The sequence below is a fragment of the Carcharodon carcharias genome, chromosome 3 (assembly GCF_017639515.1).
Source record: "Carcharodon carcharias isolate sCarCar2 chromosome 3, sCarCar2.pri, whole genome shotgun sequence".
NCBI classification, from domain to species: Eukaryota; Metazoa; Chordata; class Chondrichthyes; order Lamniformes; family Lamnidae; genus Carcharodon; species Carcharodon carcharias.
In genome coordinates this window covers 124,900,631-124,919,544 of record NC_054469.1, presented here as the reverse complement: position 1 = coordinate 124,919,544, position 18,914 = coordinate 124,900,631, and the positions used below count along the sequence as shown (strand labels likewise).

Below are 18,914 nucleotides of genomic sequence, written 5' to 3'. Positions count from 1 at the left end.
TTCATGTACATCGTCACATTAGATTCTATTTGTTCCCTGAAATATGAGTGAATAATTGATATGCGGGAGCGATTGCAATGCAATAATCTAGTCGAAGAGCTCAGATAATGTTAGAAACTGAGAAGGCAAAACTGGAGCAGTTCTAACTCACCTCAAGCCCCAAGAATATATTACAACCCTGAATGATTCTATAGTACCTGTTACTTTTTAAATATGATATAAGGATAACTTTCACAGCCTCCCAGTAAGTGCTTCTGGGGTGGGAGGCCCCGTGGTGGGTGTGCATAAAATCTACTCTGTATTGGCTTCAGTCTGCTTTGGATTCTTGTGTATCCTAGCGGAAGCTCTCAATGTCAACACTGTCATGTATGCTCTTGTGTCATTGATGTGTGATGGCATTAACGCTGAGCAATCAATGAAGGTGAAGTAATTACGATGAGTTTATTATGCCATAACTTGCTGTTTATTACTGAGGACTGGTTTCACCCATATACTTAAGAATATAGCAAATTTTGGAGCGAGAAAAGGCTATTTGCCCTTCAAATCCACATGCAATTATTTTCCTCTAAGTATTTCCCCCTAAAGCCGTCGGTGTGTACTTATTTGAAGGAACATTATGTTCCTTCTCCTAGATACTTGAAAAAATAAGCAATGCTAATGAAATCTCTATAACTTTCAAATCCCCTTCTCATACCCGTATAAATCATTTTTTTTAAACATCCAGAGTTACTTCAGAGTTCTGTAAAATGGCTATAGGTCAATTAAGCTTCCACCACACGTCCTCATGTAATATTTCAGCAGCAAATTACTCACAACTTTGTTGCATTGTATATTTGGATAATACCACATTGTACTCCCTAACAATTTAATTTCTCTATTAAAAAAATAATTTTTGTCTTAAATTCTGCAGGAGATATGCAGAATGAATGCTATGTTATAAAGGGCTATAGTACCTTTCTTCTACTCTGGTAGATATACATTTAAAGGTATATGTATATAAAATACCATAGGACCTCGTTTGTTTTTAAGAAAGGAAATGCAACATTCTCCCATTATAAGACTGCTAAAATCTTATTTCTGTTGCAGTGTCTCAAACTAAGCGCTGATTTTACTTTTAGCTTACACCTTGTGTTCTTAAATGTAATAGGATCTTTACTGTGGTGTCAACTTTTTACAAGATATATCATTGCTAGTTTGCTAAGGACTATGATAGAGTGTATTTCAGTTCCCACTAAACTTTCCCACTTTGTTATCACTTGCAGATTCCGGCGCCAGCTCTCCGAGCCATGCCATTCGTTCCCACCTCCTCATGGACTGCCCAGGGAAGGTCGTCCGATGTACCAGAGGCAATTGTCTGAGCCCAACATTCCCTTCCCACCTCAGGGCTTCAAACAGGAATATCATGATCCAGTCTATGAACATGCCACCATGATTAGTGGTCCAACAAACCAGAGTTTTCCCCAGCCCATGATGATTAAGCAAGAACCACGGGATTATGCATATGATTCAGGTTAGTGATCTTGAAGCACAAATGCACAAAATAAGACCCAAGGTAGCAGCATCAATGAGAGGAAAAGCCTTCAGCTGTAGTTTATTGAATAACTGGCTTCTACTATTACACTGAAGGGACTGCTACCGGTCATTTTCAGCCCCAGTGGAGTCTCAGCGTGAATCCATTATCTGGTGTGCTAGCATTAGAAAAGTGCCTTGGGCTCACATTTCCATCCCTCCTTGTGTGGAAGTGGCCGGAGATATTGTAGTTATTAAAGATAAACCCATTCATCAGCAGGACTGGTTACTTTGCTAGGGTTGTGGTGCTGCTATTTTCTCCAGATCTTTTATCTTCAGTAAGAGTTGTGTTTGCTTAAAGGACAACACTGACGTTCAACACCTCACTAAAAAAAACATAAGATTCCAAAAAAGATTTAGCTACTGTGTAAACCTTGTGTCTTTTGACACGACTGCTTAATTTTAATCAAAGCCTATGTATATTTATATATACATGAAAGCATCTATCCACCCCTTAATCTGCCTATCATATATTAAAATCTTGCATATGATGCACATTATCAAATAGTTCCTGCAACACCTCGAATAACACTTCTCTGTCATGTTTATGGGAACTTAGGAGTGGGAATAGGCTATTCGCTCCTCGAGCCTGCTCTGCCATTCAACAAGATCATGGCTGATCTGGTTGTGGTCACAACTCCACCTCCTGTCTGCCCTCATCACCCTTGACTCCTGTCTCTTTCAAAAACCTATGTAACTCAGCCTTGACTAAATTCAATGACCCAGCCTCCACTGCTTTCTTGGGAAGATAATTCCACATACTAACTATCTTCTGAGAGAAAAAAAATTCCCCTCATCCCCATCTTAAAAGTAAAATCCCTTATTTTTGAACTATGTCCCCTGGTTCAAGTCTCCTCCCAAATGAGGAAACATCCTGCCGGCAACCACTTTCTCAAGTCCCCTCTGGATCTTATATGTTTCAATAAGATCACCTCTCATCCCTTTAAAGGGGGAGGCAGTGATGTAGTGGTATTGTCACTGGACTAGTAATCCAGAGATCCATGATAATGGTCTGCGGACCCAGGAACAAATCCTGCCACAGCAGATGGTGGAATTTGAATTCAATAGAAATCTGGAATTAAACATCTAATGATAACCATGAAACCATTGTCGATTGTCATAAAAACCCATCTGGCTCACTAATGTTCTTTAGGGAAGGAAATCTGCCATCGTTACCTGGCCTGGCCTGGCCTATATGTGACTCCAGACCCATAGCAATGACTCTTAAATGCCCTCTGGGGATGAGCAATAAATGCTGGCCTAGCCAGTGATGCCCACATCCCAAGAACGATTAAAAAAACAAACTCAGTGGGTAACTTCATACGATAAGCCCTTCATCCCAGGAATGAATCAAATGAACCTTCTCTGAACTACTTCTAATGCAATTATATCATTTTTTAAATAAGGACACCAGAACTGTATACAGTATTCCAGATATGGTCTCACCAAGGCCCTGTACAGCTACAGGAAAACTTCCCTGCTTTTATATTCTATTCTCCTTGCAATAAACACCAACATCCCACTTGTCTTCCTAATCAATTGTGGTACGTGAATTCTAATTTTCTGTAGTTCTTATACCAGGACACCTGGATCCCTCTGTACCTCCGAGTTCTGCAATCTCTCTCCATTTAAATAGTATACTGCTTTTCTATTCTTCTTGCCAAAGAGGACAAGTTCATATTTTCCCACATTATCCTCCATCTGCCAATTTTTTGCACACCCACTTAACCCATCTTTATCCACTTGCAGGCTTTCTACTTTCTCTTGATGACTTACTTTCCTATCTTGGTGTAATCAGCAAATCAAGCTACCATACATTTGGTCCCTACCTCCAAGCCATTGATGTAGATTATAAATATTTGAGGCCCTGTACTGATCCCTGTGGCACTCCACTAGTTGCAGCTTGCCAATCAGAAAGAGACACATTTATCCCTACTCCCTGCTTCCTGTTTGCTAACCAATCCTCTAGCCATGTTAATATGTTACCTTCTATAGCACGAGCTTTTATCTTGTGTAGTAAACTTTGGTGTGACACCTTATCAAATGCCTTTATTAAAATCCAAGTACACCATATCTACAGGTTCCCCTCTATCCACCTTCCTTGGTATTTCCTCAAAAAGCACTAATAGTTAAACATGAGTTCCCTTCTCAAAACCTTGTTGACTCTGCCTGATCACATTAGGATTTTCTAAATATCCTGCTATAACTTCCTTAATAATGGATTATAGCAATTTCTCTGTGACAGATGATAGGCTAACTGCCCAATAATTTCCTCCTTTCTATCTCCCTCCTTTCTTGAATAAATGTGTTACATTTGCCATTTTCCAATCCACTGGGACCCTTCCGGAATCTAAGGAATTTTGGAAGATTATGACCAATGCCTCTATTATCTCTACAGCCAATTCTTTTAAGACCTTAGTTTGCAGGCCATCTGGTCCTGGAGAATTGTTAGCTTTTAGGTCTGATAATCTTCCTAGCTCCTTTTCTGGCACAGGTGGTTGTTTTAAGTTCCTCCCTCGGTTTCACTTCTTGATTTTCACGTATCTTTGGGAAGTTTTCAGTGAAGACAGGCACAAAATTCAATGTCTCCACCATTTCCTTGTTTTCCATATTTCAATTTCCAGATTCACTCTCTAGAGGACTAACAGGAAGTAGAGAGTAAGCATAAATGGATCCTTTTTAGGTTGGCGAGATGTAACGAGTGGTGTGCCACAGGGATCAGTGATGGGACCTCAGCTGTTTACAGTTTGTATAAATGACTTGGATGATGAGATGGACAGGATGGTTGCCAAACTTGCTGATGACACAAAGATAGGTAGGAAAGTAAATTGTGAAGAGGACATAAGGAGGCTACAAAAAGATATAGGTGGTTTAATTGTGTGGGCAAAGATCTGGCAAATGGAAAAAAGTGTCAGAAAATGTGAAATTGTCCATTTTGGTAGCAAGAATAAAAGAGAAACATATTATCTAAATGGTGAGAGATTGCAGAGCTCTGAGATGCAGAGGGACCTGGGTGTCTTAGTGCATGAATCACAAAAGGTATAATGCAGGTATAGCAAGTAATTAGGAAAACTAGTAGAATGATATATATTGTAAGGGGAATTGAATACAAAAGTAGGGAGGTTATGCTTCAGTTATACAGGGTACTAGTGAAACCACATCTGGAGTACTATGTACAGTATTAGTTACCTTATTTAAGGAAGGATGTAAATGCATTGGAAACAGTTCTGAGAAGATCTACTAGACTAATACCTGGAATGGACTGGTTGTCTTATGAGGAAAGACTGGACAGGTCAGGCTTTTTTCCGCTGGAGTTTAAAAGAGTAACAGGTGATTTGATTGAAACATATAAGATCCCGAGGGGTCTTGGCAGGGTGGATGTGGATAGGATGTTTCCTCTTGTGGGAGAATCTAGAACTAGGGGTCACAGTTTAAAAGTAAGGGGCCGCCTGTTTAAAACGGAGATGAGGCGTATTTCTTTCTCTCTCAGAGGTTCATGAGTCTTTGGAACTCTCTTCCTGAAAAGGCGGTGGATTCTTGGTGAGCAAGGGGGTGATAGGCTATCGGGGGTAGGCGGGATGCAGATTTGAGGTTACTACCAGGTCATACATGATCTTATTAGATGGTGGAGCTGGCCCGAGGGGCCGAATGCCCTACTCCTCCTTGTTTGTATGTTTATATGAACCATATTTCTCTGTGTGCCTGAAGTCGCATATAGGCCAGACCAGGTAAGGAACAATAAATCTTCATCCCTAAAGGGAATTAATAAGCTAGATGGGTTTTTTTTATTACAACAATATGGCAAGTTTCATGGTCACAATTAGTAATACTAACTTTTTATTCTTATTTAATAGATTGAATTTAAGTTTCCCATCTGCCATGGTGGAATTTGAACTCATACCTCTGGATCATTAATTCAGGTCTCTGGATTACCAATCCAGTAACATACCCACTGTGCTACCTTACTCCTTTATAAATCAAAGACTGTTTATTGTTGGAGATTAATTCACCCTTGCAGAAATAAGAAACCACAATTACCTGGATTTACTCAGTTGGAACAGTGGCCATAAAAAACATAAATCAGCTAAGTAGTGGGAAAAAAAGAAGAAAGAAATTGCAATTATATAGCCCCTTTCACAACTATAAGATGTCCCAAAGTGCTTCAAAACTATTGAGCAACTTCACTGAAGTGCAGTCGCTGATGTAATTTAGGGAATTGTATGGGCACATCAAGATCCCTCAAACAGCCAGGAGATGTGACAAGACAATCTCTTTTTGGGGTCTGAGTTGGATAAATATTGCCACAACACTGGGGAACACCACTGCTCTTCTTCAATAATGCAGAGATCTATTAATCCCTCCTGAGGGGAACTTTGAGTCTTGGTAAGCTTATCATCTGAAAGACAGCAGCTCTGATAGTGCGGCACTCAGTACTACGTTGAATAAGACATTCGTATAAATCACCTCACCAAGTTCTTTGATTGAGACTTGAACCCATTCCCTTCTGATTCAGAGGGGATGGTGCTAGCACTGAGCCGAGGCTTGCACCATTAATTTACATCATTACTGGTTGTTTTTTCAATTTTTCAATTTGCAAATAATTTTTCTGTTATGCAGCTGATATGTGCTGTTGCTGCAAAACTGGTCCAAAGCTTGAATTATATACAGCTTCTTTATTTCTGAAAAACGTTTGATCATTGACAAAAGAGACCATAGACTTGTTACATCAATATCATTTTTGGAATCTTTTGTTTAAACGGTTATATATAAGGACCAATTGTATAAATATGCACTTTCAATGGGCACAGTCTGTCATCAGATGCATAAATGAATAAATATCTTCTCTTTTGTTGCACAATTTTATTGGTCCTTGTGATCCCTGAATCTTCTGTCACTGATCCTGGTAACATCTTTCCATTAATTGCTTATCCCTACTAATGTCTTTCCAATGGTCACTGCTAATGCAGTACCTATCATCTTAGAGCTATGTTGGTTCCCATAATTAGCAGCAGCCCTTCTGTGCTAATTGCATACTCAATCTTTCTGCTCTCAGCCATACCTACAGCTCTTTAAGCTATATCTTGTCTGAGGGTCTAAGTTTGAGCCTTACCTCTCAACATGCAATTTTCAACTCAGGTCACATAAGAGCTCCTCGTTAACCTTAACCTTAACTCCAACATATATCTTTCCTTTGGACACCACATACCTACACACCCAAAGCTGATTCAACCCTAATCTGGCATCGGGCTCATCTTCACCCTAGCTTACATCTTCCCCTTACCCACCATGTGAACCTTTCTTACAAACCAAACACCCAAGCCATATCTGATTATCCTGGTCAGAATATGAATATAGGAAGAACAAACATCTTTCCATAAAAGGATGGGAGCCTGGCTTAATATCTCAAGCCATTCTGGTGCAACACAGCTCATGACACTGAATTTTAATGTCAAATGCCATAAAATGTATTGGCTGCAGTTGTGTGCTCTGTATTAGCATAAAAAGAAAATCAATGGCCAAATTTGGAAGTGAACGTAATCATGGGTATTGTGATTGTATAAACTCAGGAAGAAAAACTAAATCAAATAGCGCCCGATATGTATTTGTGACCAATGTTTTAAAATAATTAGACTTTGAAGACAAACAAATCTGACATTAACTTAACTGTCAGCCTCCTTTGTAACACCTAAATTTCTTCAGGAATTTATTTTTGCAGTATGGAAAGGTACTTCATACTTCTATTTGTCATTAGTCAATTTATTCATGTGAAGTGTACCCTCAGGATTGATGTACATGAATATATATTTTTTGTTGCACTGTCAGCTTAAGTGGTCAAAAGTCACAGAATTTCAGCAGCAGTCAACAGCTTTCTGAGTTCAACACATGTCAACAGTATAATCCGGATTTATTCTCCTATTACAGTGTTATGAGGTCAAATGGACTCTGGCTGTCTTCCTAAGCCAGTAATGGAAGGCTGAAGCCACATTAGACCGATCACGTCAACTTTACTCAAGAGTGATTGATTCAGTCCATCCCCCTGGGGCCTCTGCACATAAGCTGAACTCAGGCATGAATGGAGCTAGACAGCATTGAGTTTCATTCATAAAATGGAGTGAAGGGAAAGACTAGAATTCCCAGTTAGACTGGGCAGGGTGTACAATTCTAGCAGCTGCTTCCTTTGCCAGATTATTTGATACAATCATCACTGCAACAGGCATGCCCAATGTAAACTGACACCATTCTTCTGCCTTTGTGCACAATTAATGCCCAGCGAATGAGGATGTCCCATTCACATTGTGGAGAGATAACAGGAGCTGGCTAGTCTGAATTCCATTCAAATACTTCTTCCAGCCACACACCATTGTGAGTAGGTTTCAAGTTTCAGACGCAAGCCACATAAAGGGAACAAGAGCAGCCCCACATGGTAATGCAGGGAATTCATTTACAAGGTCACTGTGAAGTAGTTAGCAACCTCGTTGCTAGCAACTATATTTCTGACATTTGATTTTGCTTCCCTTCTTCACATCAAGCTGGCCAGCCCACCTTTCTTCCTTTATTTTGTCAGCCAAAAATTTAAAAAATTAAGCTGTTCGCTCTTTCCTCTTGGTTTGCATATAGTTGCAAAATTATTGAAAGTCAATTTGTAGTTGCTACTTATTCAATCATTTTGTATCTGACAAATATTGCGGGAGAACAACCCCGTCAAATAATTTCTTCCTAAAAGATAGATTTTAAAACTACTTAGATGGGAGCCCTAAAAGGGGTGATGGGTCAAACAATTTGGATTACATGTACCAAGGACTTATTCCACAAATTGCTAGGATGTGGGTTCTTAAATCTCAGTTACAGTTACAGTTACAGATTCACCATATGGAAGAGATTGGGTGTAGGCTGCCCAGTTTGTGGTTTGTAGCGCAGAGACTTAAGTGAGAATAAAATTGGGCAAGTAGATCAACTGTTTGTGGGTGAGTATCTTGGGAGTGGTGATCACGGTATGACCATGTTCAAGATCTAAATAGAAAGGGAAACAGCACAAAAATATAACAGTCAGCATTATATTGGATAGGTGGATGAAGGGAAAAGAGATGAAGGAATAGAAGAACAAGGAGATTAGAGCAGTTTGAGCATTTGGATGATAAATGCTGACACTGACTGATTGGGCAGAGTGGCCTGTTTCATTGTTCTGACTTCTATATGTTTCTGTGAAAATGAAATGGAACTAGTAAACGCTTACTCAAAAACAAAATTGTGGAACTTACGCCTGAATTCAACTCTGATAATTTTTTATTTTGTCTGAATTGTATTTCGAATGTTTTATATGCTAAATGCAATTCAAGTAAAGACCGGAGAATACTGCAGCAGTCATCGTCACAGTTGAATAGCTACAATAATGAGCTGATTCAGTTCAACAGCAATACAACTCAACTGGTTCTAAGCCATTTAAACATAGGTTATGTGTAAAAATCGCATCAGAAAAGCCAGGATTTTAATGGAGTACAACTTAATTTTGCTGAAGTCCTGTGATTAGAGATCAGGCCTGAAGCCTAAAGCTATTCTGCATTGTGATATCTACCAATGAGGACAGTGATATTTATAAATGGACTGTTTAAGTGAATGGAAATTGTTGCTTGGTAGTACAGTAACTTGAATATTGTTGAAAGAGACATATTGCTAAAGCTTCTCGTCTTGCACTCATCAGGGCGAATGGTAGAATGCCAAATTTCTCACGATCACAACAATTTACATACAGGAGAAAAGGGTGCTAATTTGTCGGCAAGTTGACTTTGATTGGCCGAGGCATTGCCATGGAGAAAGCAATGGGAAACAATAGGCTCCCCAAGCTCCTGGGTAATTCAAAAAAGGCACAAGGCTTGAACATATTCCTTTTGTTTGCAGAGAACAGGTCCCTGCATATGAATGCATGTTGCTTCTAGCAAGTATAAGTGAGCCACTTTTTGAGCTTGACTGATTATTCTAAGTTGGTTGTTACTGTAACTGACTATTAACACACTCAGGATTGTTCAGCAAGTGCTGCCCAATCATGGAAACACATCTAACAGAAGACATTTTGTTTTGGGTTTTGGAAGCACGGGCTGGTTGAGTATGGTCTGTACTCTGCCTATTACGAAAAGCCGGAGGAACATGTTATTTGATTTGATCAGCCAAACATTAGGATGTACTACACGCGTACTGATATCGCATCGGCACTAAAATTCATACACGACATTGCTTAATTGTATGGTTGGCAGAACATTTTTCAGTGCCATTTAGAAACTTGCTAGATAAAGAATGCAGGAGAGTTTTTACAAGTGGTCTGAATCAGAGAGCTGAAATAATACATTGGATTGTTGAACTGAGGTGAAGCTATTTTATTTAGGGAAAAACTGATATGTAGGGGAGAATTTTTAGTTTTGGTGATGGTAGAAACGGACAGAATTGGTTTCCATGGAAATGAAAATCATATGGGGTGTATGAGTGACCAATTTTGATACTGCTAGTTTTCTAGCCCTGCAGAAGTTCAAGTAAATCCCATAATCACATAAAGTCTAAAGTGGTTAATCAGCTGCTTCTGTTGTAAGGCACTCAAGAGGATCTTAGTCCAACACCTTTTCTAAACCTCTGGCAGATATAATTATTCCAGTTTGGCTTTGTACCTGTACACAGTTTTTCTGTAATCATAGAATCACAGAAATTACAGCACAGAAAGAGGTCCTTTAACATATTGAGGAGGAAAGCCAACATTCGACTATATAACTAGCAAAACAATTGCCAATTTATTGTTTGTTCTGTGTATGCATTTGGCCACTGCACAGCTCATTAGAGCCTTTTGTAGGCAGCCACACCAGCACAGGCCTCGTTAATATTGAAATGAAAGTCCCGCTCACATTTTAGGACCTGTTTGTGAAATTTGTTAAGACTGGTTGTATCTACAATGGCCCAACCAATGGCTGGAGCTTGAGGATGTAGAGCTGTTTGTCACACAAACAATGTAATGTAGCCCTCACTTCAATAGAGAGAGCCACAGGACCCTACAAGGGAGATACAATGACACCTAGCTTCACAGAGGTCTAGAAAGTTTGAGTGGTGCCATGTTATTCTACTGAAGAGAGGCTCTGGAAGAGTCTCATGCACAAGTTCATTTTTTTAAGCTCCCAAAGGAAACAGAGGTTGAAATAAAAACAGCAAATGCTGTAAAAACTCAGTCAGTACAGTAGCATTTGTGGAGAAACAGAGTTAATGTTTTGAGTCCAATATGACTCTTTTCACAACTGGAGGGTTTTTGTTCAAGATAAGCAAATCACTAAGGTCAATTAGATTTGCCTTTTAAACATTTGGAGTCTTTGTCTAAACTTAGCAGTCTTTGTTGCAGCTCTCTGCAGGTGAGGATTTCATTTGAGGCCTACCAGGACCCTGGTGCAACTTCTAGGGTTGCCCAGGAAATCAGACATGCTGTTTTGACATGTGATGAGTGTGGGCAGGAGATTCACCCATGACCTCCACCCCTAATGGGAGAGAATCCCAGGGGAATTGGGACCCATCCCTTTTCCCGATTTCCGACAAAACATCGTCATTTTATGTCTTGAACCCCAGACTGGGACTTCAAATCCTTAGTGTTAAGGATATTGTTCATTTTCCCACAATATAACATTTCACATCTCCCTGCATTGAACTCAAAATGCTACTATCCCACTATGTATCTGACCTATGTCTTTTTGCTATCTCTTGTATCCTTCACAGTTTGCCACGTCTCTAATTTGGTATCATTAGCAAATTTTGATATTAATCTTTCTGTTTCTATGATCAATTTAATTAAATAAATAAAATTAAAAGGAGGGTCCAGCACAAATCTCCCGAGCACACCGTTACCTACATTTTCCATTTATCTTTAATCTTGATTTTCTGCCTCAATATTCATGCAGCAACTGTTTCTTTAATGGCATTTGTCTTAATTTTCAAAAAAAACCTCTTAAATGGCATCCATTTAAATGGTTTTTGAACATTCTTCACAGTCCCTTTATCCTTTCTGTGATTTCCTCAAAATATTCAATCAGATTAGTTTTTGGACCTGCCCTTTACAGCACCGTGCTGACTAGCTCTGATTAGCTCATGCCTTTCTAAGTGCTTAATAATTTCATCCTGAAGATTATGAACTCTGAAGGGGTAATTTTACAAAAATGCAGTCCCAGTGGGGAATCTTTTCCGCTGGGACTGCATATTAGAAATGCAGCCATGCGTCCGCACAATTTTCTGTCCATTTAAGTTCATTGGAAAATCACGGAGAATGGATACCTAAGTTCCTGATATCCAAACAGGTTGGGGGTGCTCCGCATTGAGATTGCAGTTTCTTAAAATGACCCCTTAGAAACGTGCCAACAACCAACCTAAGACCAACTGGCTCACAATTTTCCCAGTCATCTCCTTCCCCTTTCCTGAACAAGGATGATGCAATCATGGGGCTGGATTTTCTGCTCTCCCAGGAAAGCGGGATTGAAGGCAAAACGTAAAATCCAGTGGATGGCTCCCTGCCGCCTTCCCACCCACCCCCGACCTACCTGAAATGTTGCTGGGAGACGTTGGATGGCCTGCCTGCCTGCCCTTGGGCCTATTGAGACCCATAAATGGCTATTAATTGGCCATTTAATAGCCACCTAAGGGCCTCATCCTGCCCCTGCCGCTATTTTACCTGCTGGAACTTGAGACTCAAACCATCCAGGAAGCCTGGCAGGCTTACCTGTGCACACAGGTGTTGAGCAGGGGGAGGGGAGGCTGGAACCCTGCTTTGTGGGTCCCCTGGGCTTATCAGAGGCACATCTCCCACTCCTTTAACCAGGCCTCCCCCGCCCCCCATCTCCCCACCCCCCCGCTGCCCCAGCTAAAAGGTCAGGGATGATGGGGTAGGGACTGTGGCCCCTGGAAAATCTAGCCCATGGAAAATAAGTTTATGATTGTGCACTGCTGGAATAGTGCTTCATTTGCAGATTGGATATATCGGAAAATAGAACAGAAAACAGAAAATGCTGGAAATACTCAGCAGTTCAGGCAGCATCTGTGAATAGAAAAATATAATTAATTATGGGCTGGATTTTATGGCATGCCACTGCTAAAAGGTTGGGGGAGGGAGTCCACTCATGATCCCACAGCTGCCCTACAGCAATTTAATGCTAGGAGTAGTGTTAATTGCTTCAAGGTGAGACTTCCACCCTTTTCTCAGGAAGTCCTGCCTTAAAAAGCTGCCAGTCAATCAGATGGTTGGAGGCTCTGTGGCCCCAGTAGTGCCAGCCAGGCACTATAGGCTGTCCCACCATGATGAGAAGCCCAGGTAGTCTGGGGTCGGGGGTCTGGTTCAAGAGGCTGGGGGAGCGTTAAGAATGGGGTACCTTGGGTTAGCTACTTGCATGGCATGGGTCTCATCTCATTACAAGTAAAATGCCAGCAGGGCTGGAAGGCCTATAGGCCCAAGGGCGGGCAGGCCAACTGATGCTTCTCCTGCTCCCCCTACTATGCACAGCTTGGAGGTGGCCAGGTAGGCAGATGAAAGGCTTCAAACCCCCCAGCAAGTAATATCTCAGTGTTTTGGATCTGAAAAGTTAACACTCGTTTTGACCCTGTGTGAAGACCAATAACTTTTAAAAGATATTTGAATTCCCAGTAACTGCTGACGGAATTGCACAACAAGATTTCAAGCTTTTAAGACTTTCACTGTAACAAACTAACTAAAAGCAACCCTGAAGTAACATTATGTAGTAGGCATCTCTGGCTAGGCCTCCATTTTTATTGTCCATTCTCAATGAAGATGGTGAATGAGCTGCTTTCTTGAACCACTGTTGTCGATGTGTTGTAGGCACACCCACACTGCTGTTAGGGAGTTCCAGGATTTTAAGCCAGCAACAGTGAAGAATTGACAACATAGTTCCAAGTCAGGAAGGTGTGTGACTTGGAGGCAACTTGAGGGTGGTGGTGCTCCCATGCATCTGCTGCCCTTGTTCTTCCAGATGGAAGTGGTCGTGGGCTTGGAAGTTGCTGAAGAAGGAGCCTTGTTGAATTCCTGCAGTGCATCTTGTGGATGGTATACGCTGCTGCTACTGTGCGACGATGGTGGAGGGAGTGAATATTTGTGAAAGTGGTGCCAATCAAGCAGGCTGCTTTATCCTGGGTGGTGTCAAGCTTTTTGAGTGTTGTGGGAGCTGCACTCATCCAAGCAAATGGAGAGTATTCCAACGCACTCCTGACTTGTGCCTTGTGGATGGTGGACAGGCTTTGGGGAGTCAGGAAGGAAGTTATTCTGCACAAAATTCCCAGCCCCTGACCTGCTCTTGCAGCCATAGTATTTATGTGGCCAGCCCAGTTCAGTTTCTGGTCAATGGTAACCCACCAGGATGTTGATAGTGGGGGATTCAGCGATGGTAATGCCATTGAATGTCATGGGGTGATGGGTAGATTCTCTCTTGTTGGAGATGGTCATTGCCTGGCCCTTGTGGCGCGAATGTTACTTGCCATTTGTCAGCCCAGGCCTGGATATTGTCCAGGTCTTGCTGCATTTGGTCATGGACTGCTTCAGTATCTGAGGAGTCACGAATGATGCTAAACATTGTGCAATCATCAGCGATCATCCTCACTTCTGACCTAATGATGGAAGGAAGGTTATTGATGAAGCAACTGAAGGTGGTTGGGCTGAGGACAGTAGCCTGAGGAACTTCTACAGTGATGTCCTGGAACTGAGATGATTGACCTCCAACAACCACAACCATCGTCCTTTGTGCTAGGTATGACTCCAGCCAGCAGAGAGTTTTCTTCCTGATTCCCATTGACTCCAGTTTTGCTAGGGCTCCTTGATGCCACACTCGGTCAAATGCTGCCTTAATGTCAAGGGCAGTCACTCTCACTTCACCTCTTGAGTTCAGCTCTTTTGCCCATGTTTGAACCAAGGCTGCAATGAGGTCAGGAGCAAGTGGTCCTGGTGAAACCCAAATTGAGCATCAGTGAGCAGGTTATTGCTAAGCAAGTGCCACTTGATAGAAGGTGTTGACTACACCTTCAATCTCTTTGCTAATGATCGAGAGTAGACTGATGGGGTGGTAACTGGCTGGGTGGATCTGTGCTGCTTTTTGTGTACAGGACATACCTGGGAAGTTTTCCACATTGCTGGGTAGATGCCAGTGTTGTTACTGTACTGAAACAGCTTGGGTAGGGGCGCAATAAGTTCTGGAGCACAAGCCTTCAGTACTATTGCCAGGATATGGTCAGGGTCCATTGCCTTTGCAGTATCCAGTGCCTTCAACCGTTTCTTGATATCACATGGAGTGAATTGGATTGGCTGAATACTGGCATCTATGATGCTGGGGACCTCTGGAGGAGGCCAAGATGGATCATCCACTCAGCGCTTCTGGTTGAAAATTGTTGCAAATGCTTCTGCTTTATCTTTTGCACTGATGTGCTGGGCTCCTCCATCATTGAGGATGGATTATTTGTGGAGCGCCCTCTTCCTCTTAGTTATTTAATCACCATTCATGACTGCACATTGCAAGACTGCAGAGCTTAGACCTGATCTGTTGATTATGGGATTGCTTAGCTCTGTCCATGACTTGCTGCTTTCACTTTTTGGCATGCAAGTCGTCCTGTGTTGTAGCTTCATCAGATTGACACCCCATTTTTAGGTATGCCTGGTGCTGTTCCTTGCATGCCCTCCTGCACTCTTCATTGAACCAGGGTTGATTCCCCAGTTTGATGATGATGGCAGAGTGGAGGATATGCCAGGCCATGAGGTTACTGATTTTGGTTGAGTATAATTCTGCTGCTGCTGATGGCCCACAGCACTTCATGGATGTCCAATTTTGAGTTGCTAGGTCTGATCGAAATCTATCCCATTTCACATGGCGGTCATGCCACACAACTCACTGGAGGGCATGCTCAATGTGAGGATGAGACTTAGTCTCTGCAGGACTTTGCGGTGTTCACTCCTACCAGTACTGTTATGAACAGATGCCTCTGCGATTGGTAGATTGATGAGGATGAAGTCAAGCAGGTTTTTCCATCTTGATGGTCCCTCTCCACCTGCCGCAGACCCAGTCTAACACCTATGACATTTAGGACTCAGCCAACTCAGTCAGTAACGGTGCCACCGAGCCACTCATGGACATTGAATTCCCCCACCCAGAGTACATTCTGCGCTCTTGCCACCCTCTGCTTCCTCCAAGTGATATTTAACATGGAGGATAATTCATCAGCTGGTGGGAGGTGGGGGGGGGAGAGGGGGGTTGGGGTGTGTGTGTGTGTGTGTGGGGGGGTGGGTGGCGGTTGTGCAATTGGTAGGTGATAATCAGCTGGAGGTTTTCTTGCCCATGTTTGACCTGATGCCATGAGACTTCATGGGGTCAAGAGTCGATGTTGAGAGCTCCCAGGGCAATTCCCTCCTGACTGTATACCACTGTGCCACCACCTCTGGTGGGTCTGTCCTGTCAGTGAGGCCTGGTGATGGTGGTGTCTGGGATATTGTTTGTAAGGTATGATTCTGTGAGTATAACTACGTCATGATTTTGTTTGACTAGTCTGTGTGATATCTCTCCCATTTTGGCACAAGCCCCCAGATGTTAGTAAGGAGGACTTTGCAGGGTCAACAGGGCTGAGATTGCTGTTGTCATTTGAGGTGCCCAGGTTGATGCCGGGCGGTCCGTCTGGTTTCATTTGTTTTTGTAGCCTTTGTAGCATTTTGATACAATTGAGTGGCTTGCTAGGCCACTTCAGAGGGTAGTTAAGAGTCTGTTGGTTGGAATCACTTGAAGGCCAGACCTGGCAAGGACAGCAGGTTTTCTTCCCTAAAGGACATTAGTGAACCAGTTGGGTTTTTACAACAATTGATAATAGCTTTATGGCCACTATTACCATGACTAGCTTTTTAATTCTATGTTAATAAACTGAATTTAAATTCCACCAGTTGCCGTGGTGGGATTTGAACCCATGTCTCCAGACCATTAGGCTAGTCCTCTGGTTTACTAGACCACTATTACATTACCACTATGCCACTGCCTCCTTTATTAATGTCTTAATGCAACTAATAGCACCACTGCTTGTATACTTCAATCATGCTTTCCACAGAATTGCAGTCTTTTCAGGCAACAATCTAAAGTCACCTGGAAAAACTCAGCAGGTCTGGCAGCATCGGCGGAGAAGAAAAGAGTTGATTTTTCGAGTCCTCATGACCCTTCAGAGGACTCAAAACGTCAACTCTTTTCTTCTCCGCCGATGCTGCCAGACCTGCTGAGTTTTTCCAAGTAATTCTGTTTTTGTTTTGGATTTCCAGCATCCGCAGTTTTTTGGTTTTATTTTTAAATCTAAAGTCACTCCCAGCTAACAACAGGTTCACTTCTCCTCGTCCAGCAACCTTTGAAGGTCCTTTCCCTCAGATCTCTGAGAATCCCTGAACCAACTTTCAACAGTAAGGCCCACCCCAGTGATTTCTTCTCCTGGCTTTGCCAGGGCAAATCTTTCAGTGTTATTTAATCATTACAGGTTCCTTCTCTTTGACCAGTGGAAAAGCTTTCCTAGCATTCTGCCTGGTAGTTAACAGAGAAACAGCCTATTTCCCTCTGCAGACCGCAATGGCTGTTGTTCCTTGTCTCTCTCTCTCTCGCTCTCTCTGTGTGTCCAGGGTTTTTTAATCTGACTGTCTGGGAGTCTGTGAGTCTGCATAAGGCAATGCAGCTGCCTTTCTTTTGTTGAGGTGTGAAATATGACACAAAGTTCAGTAAGTCTTAATCTACGCCCCCTGTCCCTATGGTAACCATCATCTAGCCTGTTGTTGTGCAGAGCTTGCAGGTGGTCAAATGTTCCTTATCACTACGTCATTCTACTTTGAAATTAAAGAGATAGTCCCCTTAATCTTAGCAAATGTAGAGGCTTTACCAGTGGTGCCCACACCCTGAGAATTAGTTTTAATAATAGAAAGGAAGTTTAACATTATGCATGTGACTTCTCACTGGAATTAGTCAGAACATCCCAAAATATTAACCTACTTCTCTTTTTCAAATGCTCATTGATCTGCAGTTTCTTTTCAGCAAGGCTAGACATATTGGGCCGGATTTTCACGGAGTCAAAAGGACTCTGGAATCATTTAAAAATGGCAGGTGGGACACGATTCCAGGACTGCCATCCCCATTCATGTTGCCCTCAATTTTTACTGGCACGGGATAAGAGCAGTCCCGACATGGCCGGCTCCATTGTAAGCATCTCCTACCCCCTTGCAATTTTCATGGAATCGGGCCAGCCTCTCCAAGCAGTTGTGAACCATAGTCTGGATTTGGGAATCTTTTGAAAGGTAACTTTAAAACATCTTACCCATTTACCTCCCATGCCCCTTTCATGCTAACTCAAATGTCAGCTCATGCCCCCCATCCACCCCATAGCCCCTTATAGCCCCTTTGCTAACTCATGTGTCCCACCCACCCCAGGTCCCTTATTGGCCCCAGGGCAATTTATGGCCCTTCCATGCCCGTTTACCCACTATACACTATATACAGAACCAATGAACCCTATGGTAACAACATTATGTGTGAAACTGCTTAGAAAAAAACACCCATTCATAATTTTTTGAAAAAAAATGGTGGTCCTACAACCCTATAAAAGTGTCAATTCAACAATTCACAGAAGTATCAATAACAGAAGCTTTAAGCGCTTGACACCTCTTAACCTTGTGCATATAAACTTTGAAACACTGATAAATGAGATCACACAGAAGTAACATTATAACTTGATAGAGATGTCAATCAAGTATAGTCAACACTTCTCTGTGCCTGTGCAAACAACCTCACTCACATAATCCCTTTATAAGAATCTGGGGTCTCAGTCAATACTTAAGTTTGTTTGATTTTAACCAGCCTGCCATGGCACTTGGCCACCCCTGTGGCCACTTCCAATCTGTTTCCAGGGGTGGCGGGCCCGATTCTGTCACGCCCCTGCCTCCCCAGAGCCAAATAGCATGTAAAGGGGCACTTTATACTGAGGTGGGTTTGCCAAGTCAGGAAATTTCCTAACTCAAGCTCCCTACCCCGGTAGTGAAAATCTGGCCCATAGTCTGAGATTAAGCAAGTCTGTTTGCAACCTTGGTGTTACATTTGATAGTAGTTCATTTTAATGATTCGAAAATTGAGAGTGCCACAAGTTGGTCACACTGTCCTCCAGTCCCGATTCTCTTATTTGTATTCTTTTCCTATACAGTCCAATGCGTTGTCTTGGTCAATTTACCTGTTTATGTGTCAGAATGGGTATTGGATGTTCGGTAGAATTCACTGGAGGTTCTATTGCTGGTAGTTTTGGGACTTGCAAGCTACAGAGCTGGCTGGCATGTCAAC

General features: G+C 42.2%; 1 protein-coding gene across 2 annotated transcripts in view; it reads left to right on the top strand.

The window, feature by feature from the left end:
- The window catches only part of etv1 (ETS variant transcription factor 1), a 150,789-nt gene that overhangs the window by 72,634 nt on the left and 59,241 nt on the right, over nt 1–18,914 (top strand). For both annotated transcript variants that reach the window (XM_041184314.1, XM_041184313.1), the window contains one exon: nt 1,263–1,510. In XM_041184314.1, coding sequence (XP_041040248.1) covers nt 1,263–1,510 — 248 coding nt within the window. The remainder of the gene's footprint in view (nt 1–1,262; nt 1,511–18,914) is intronic.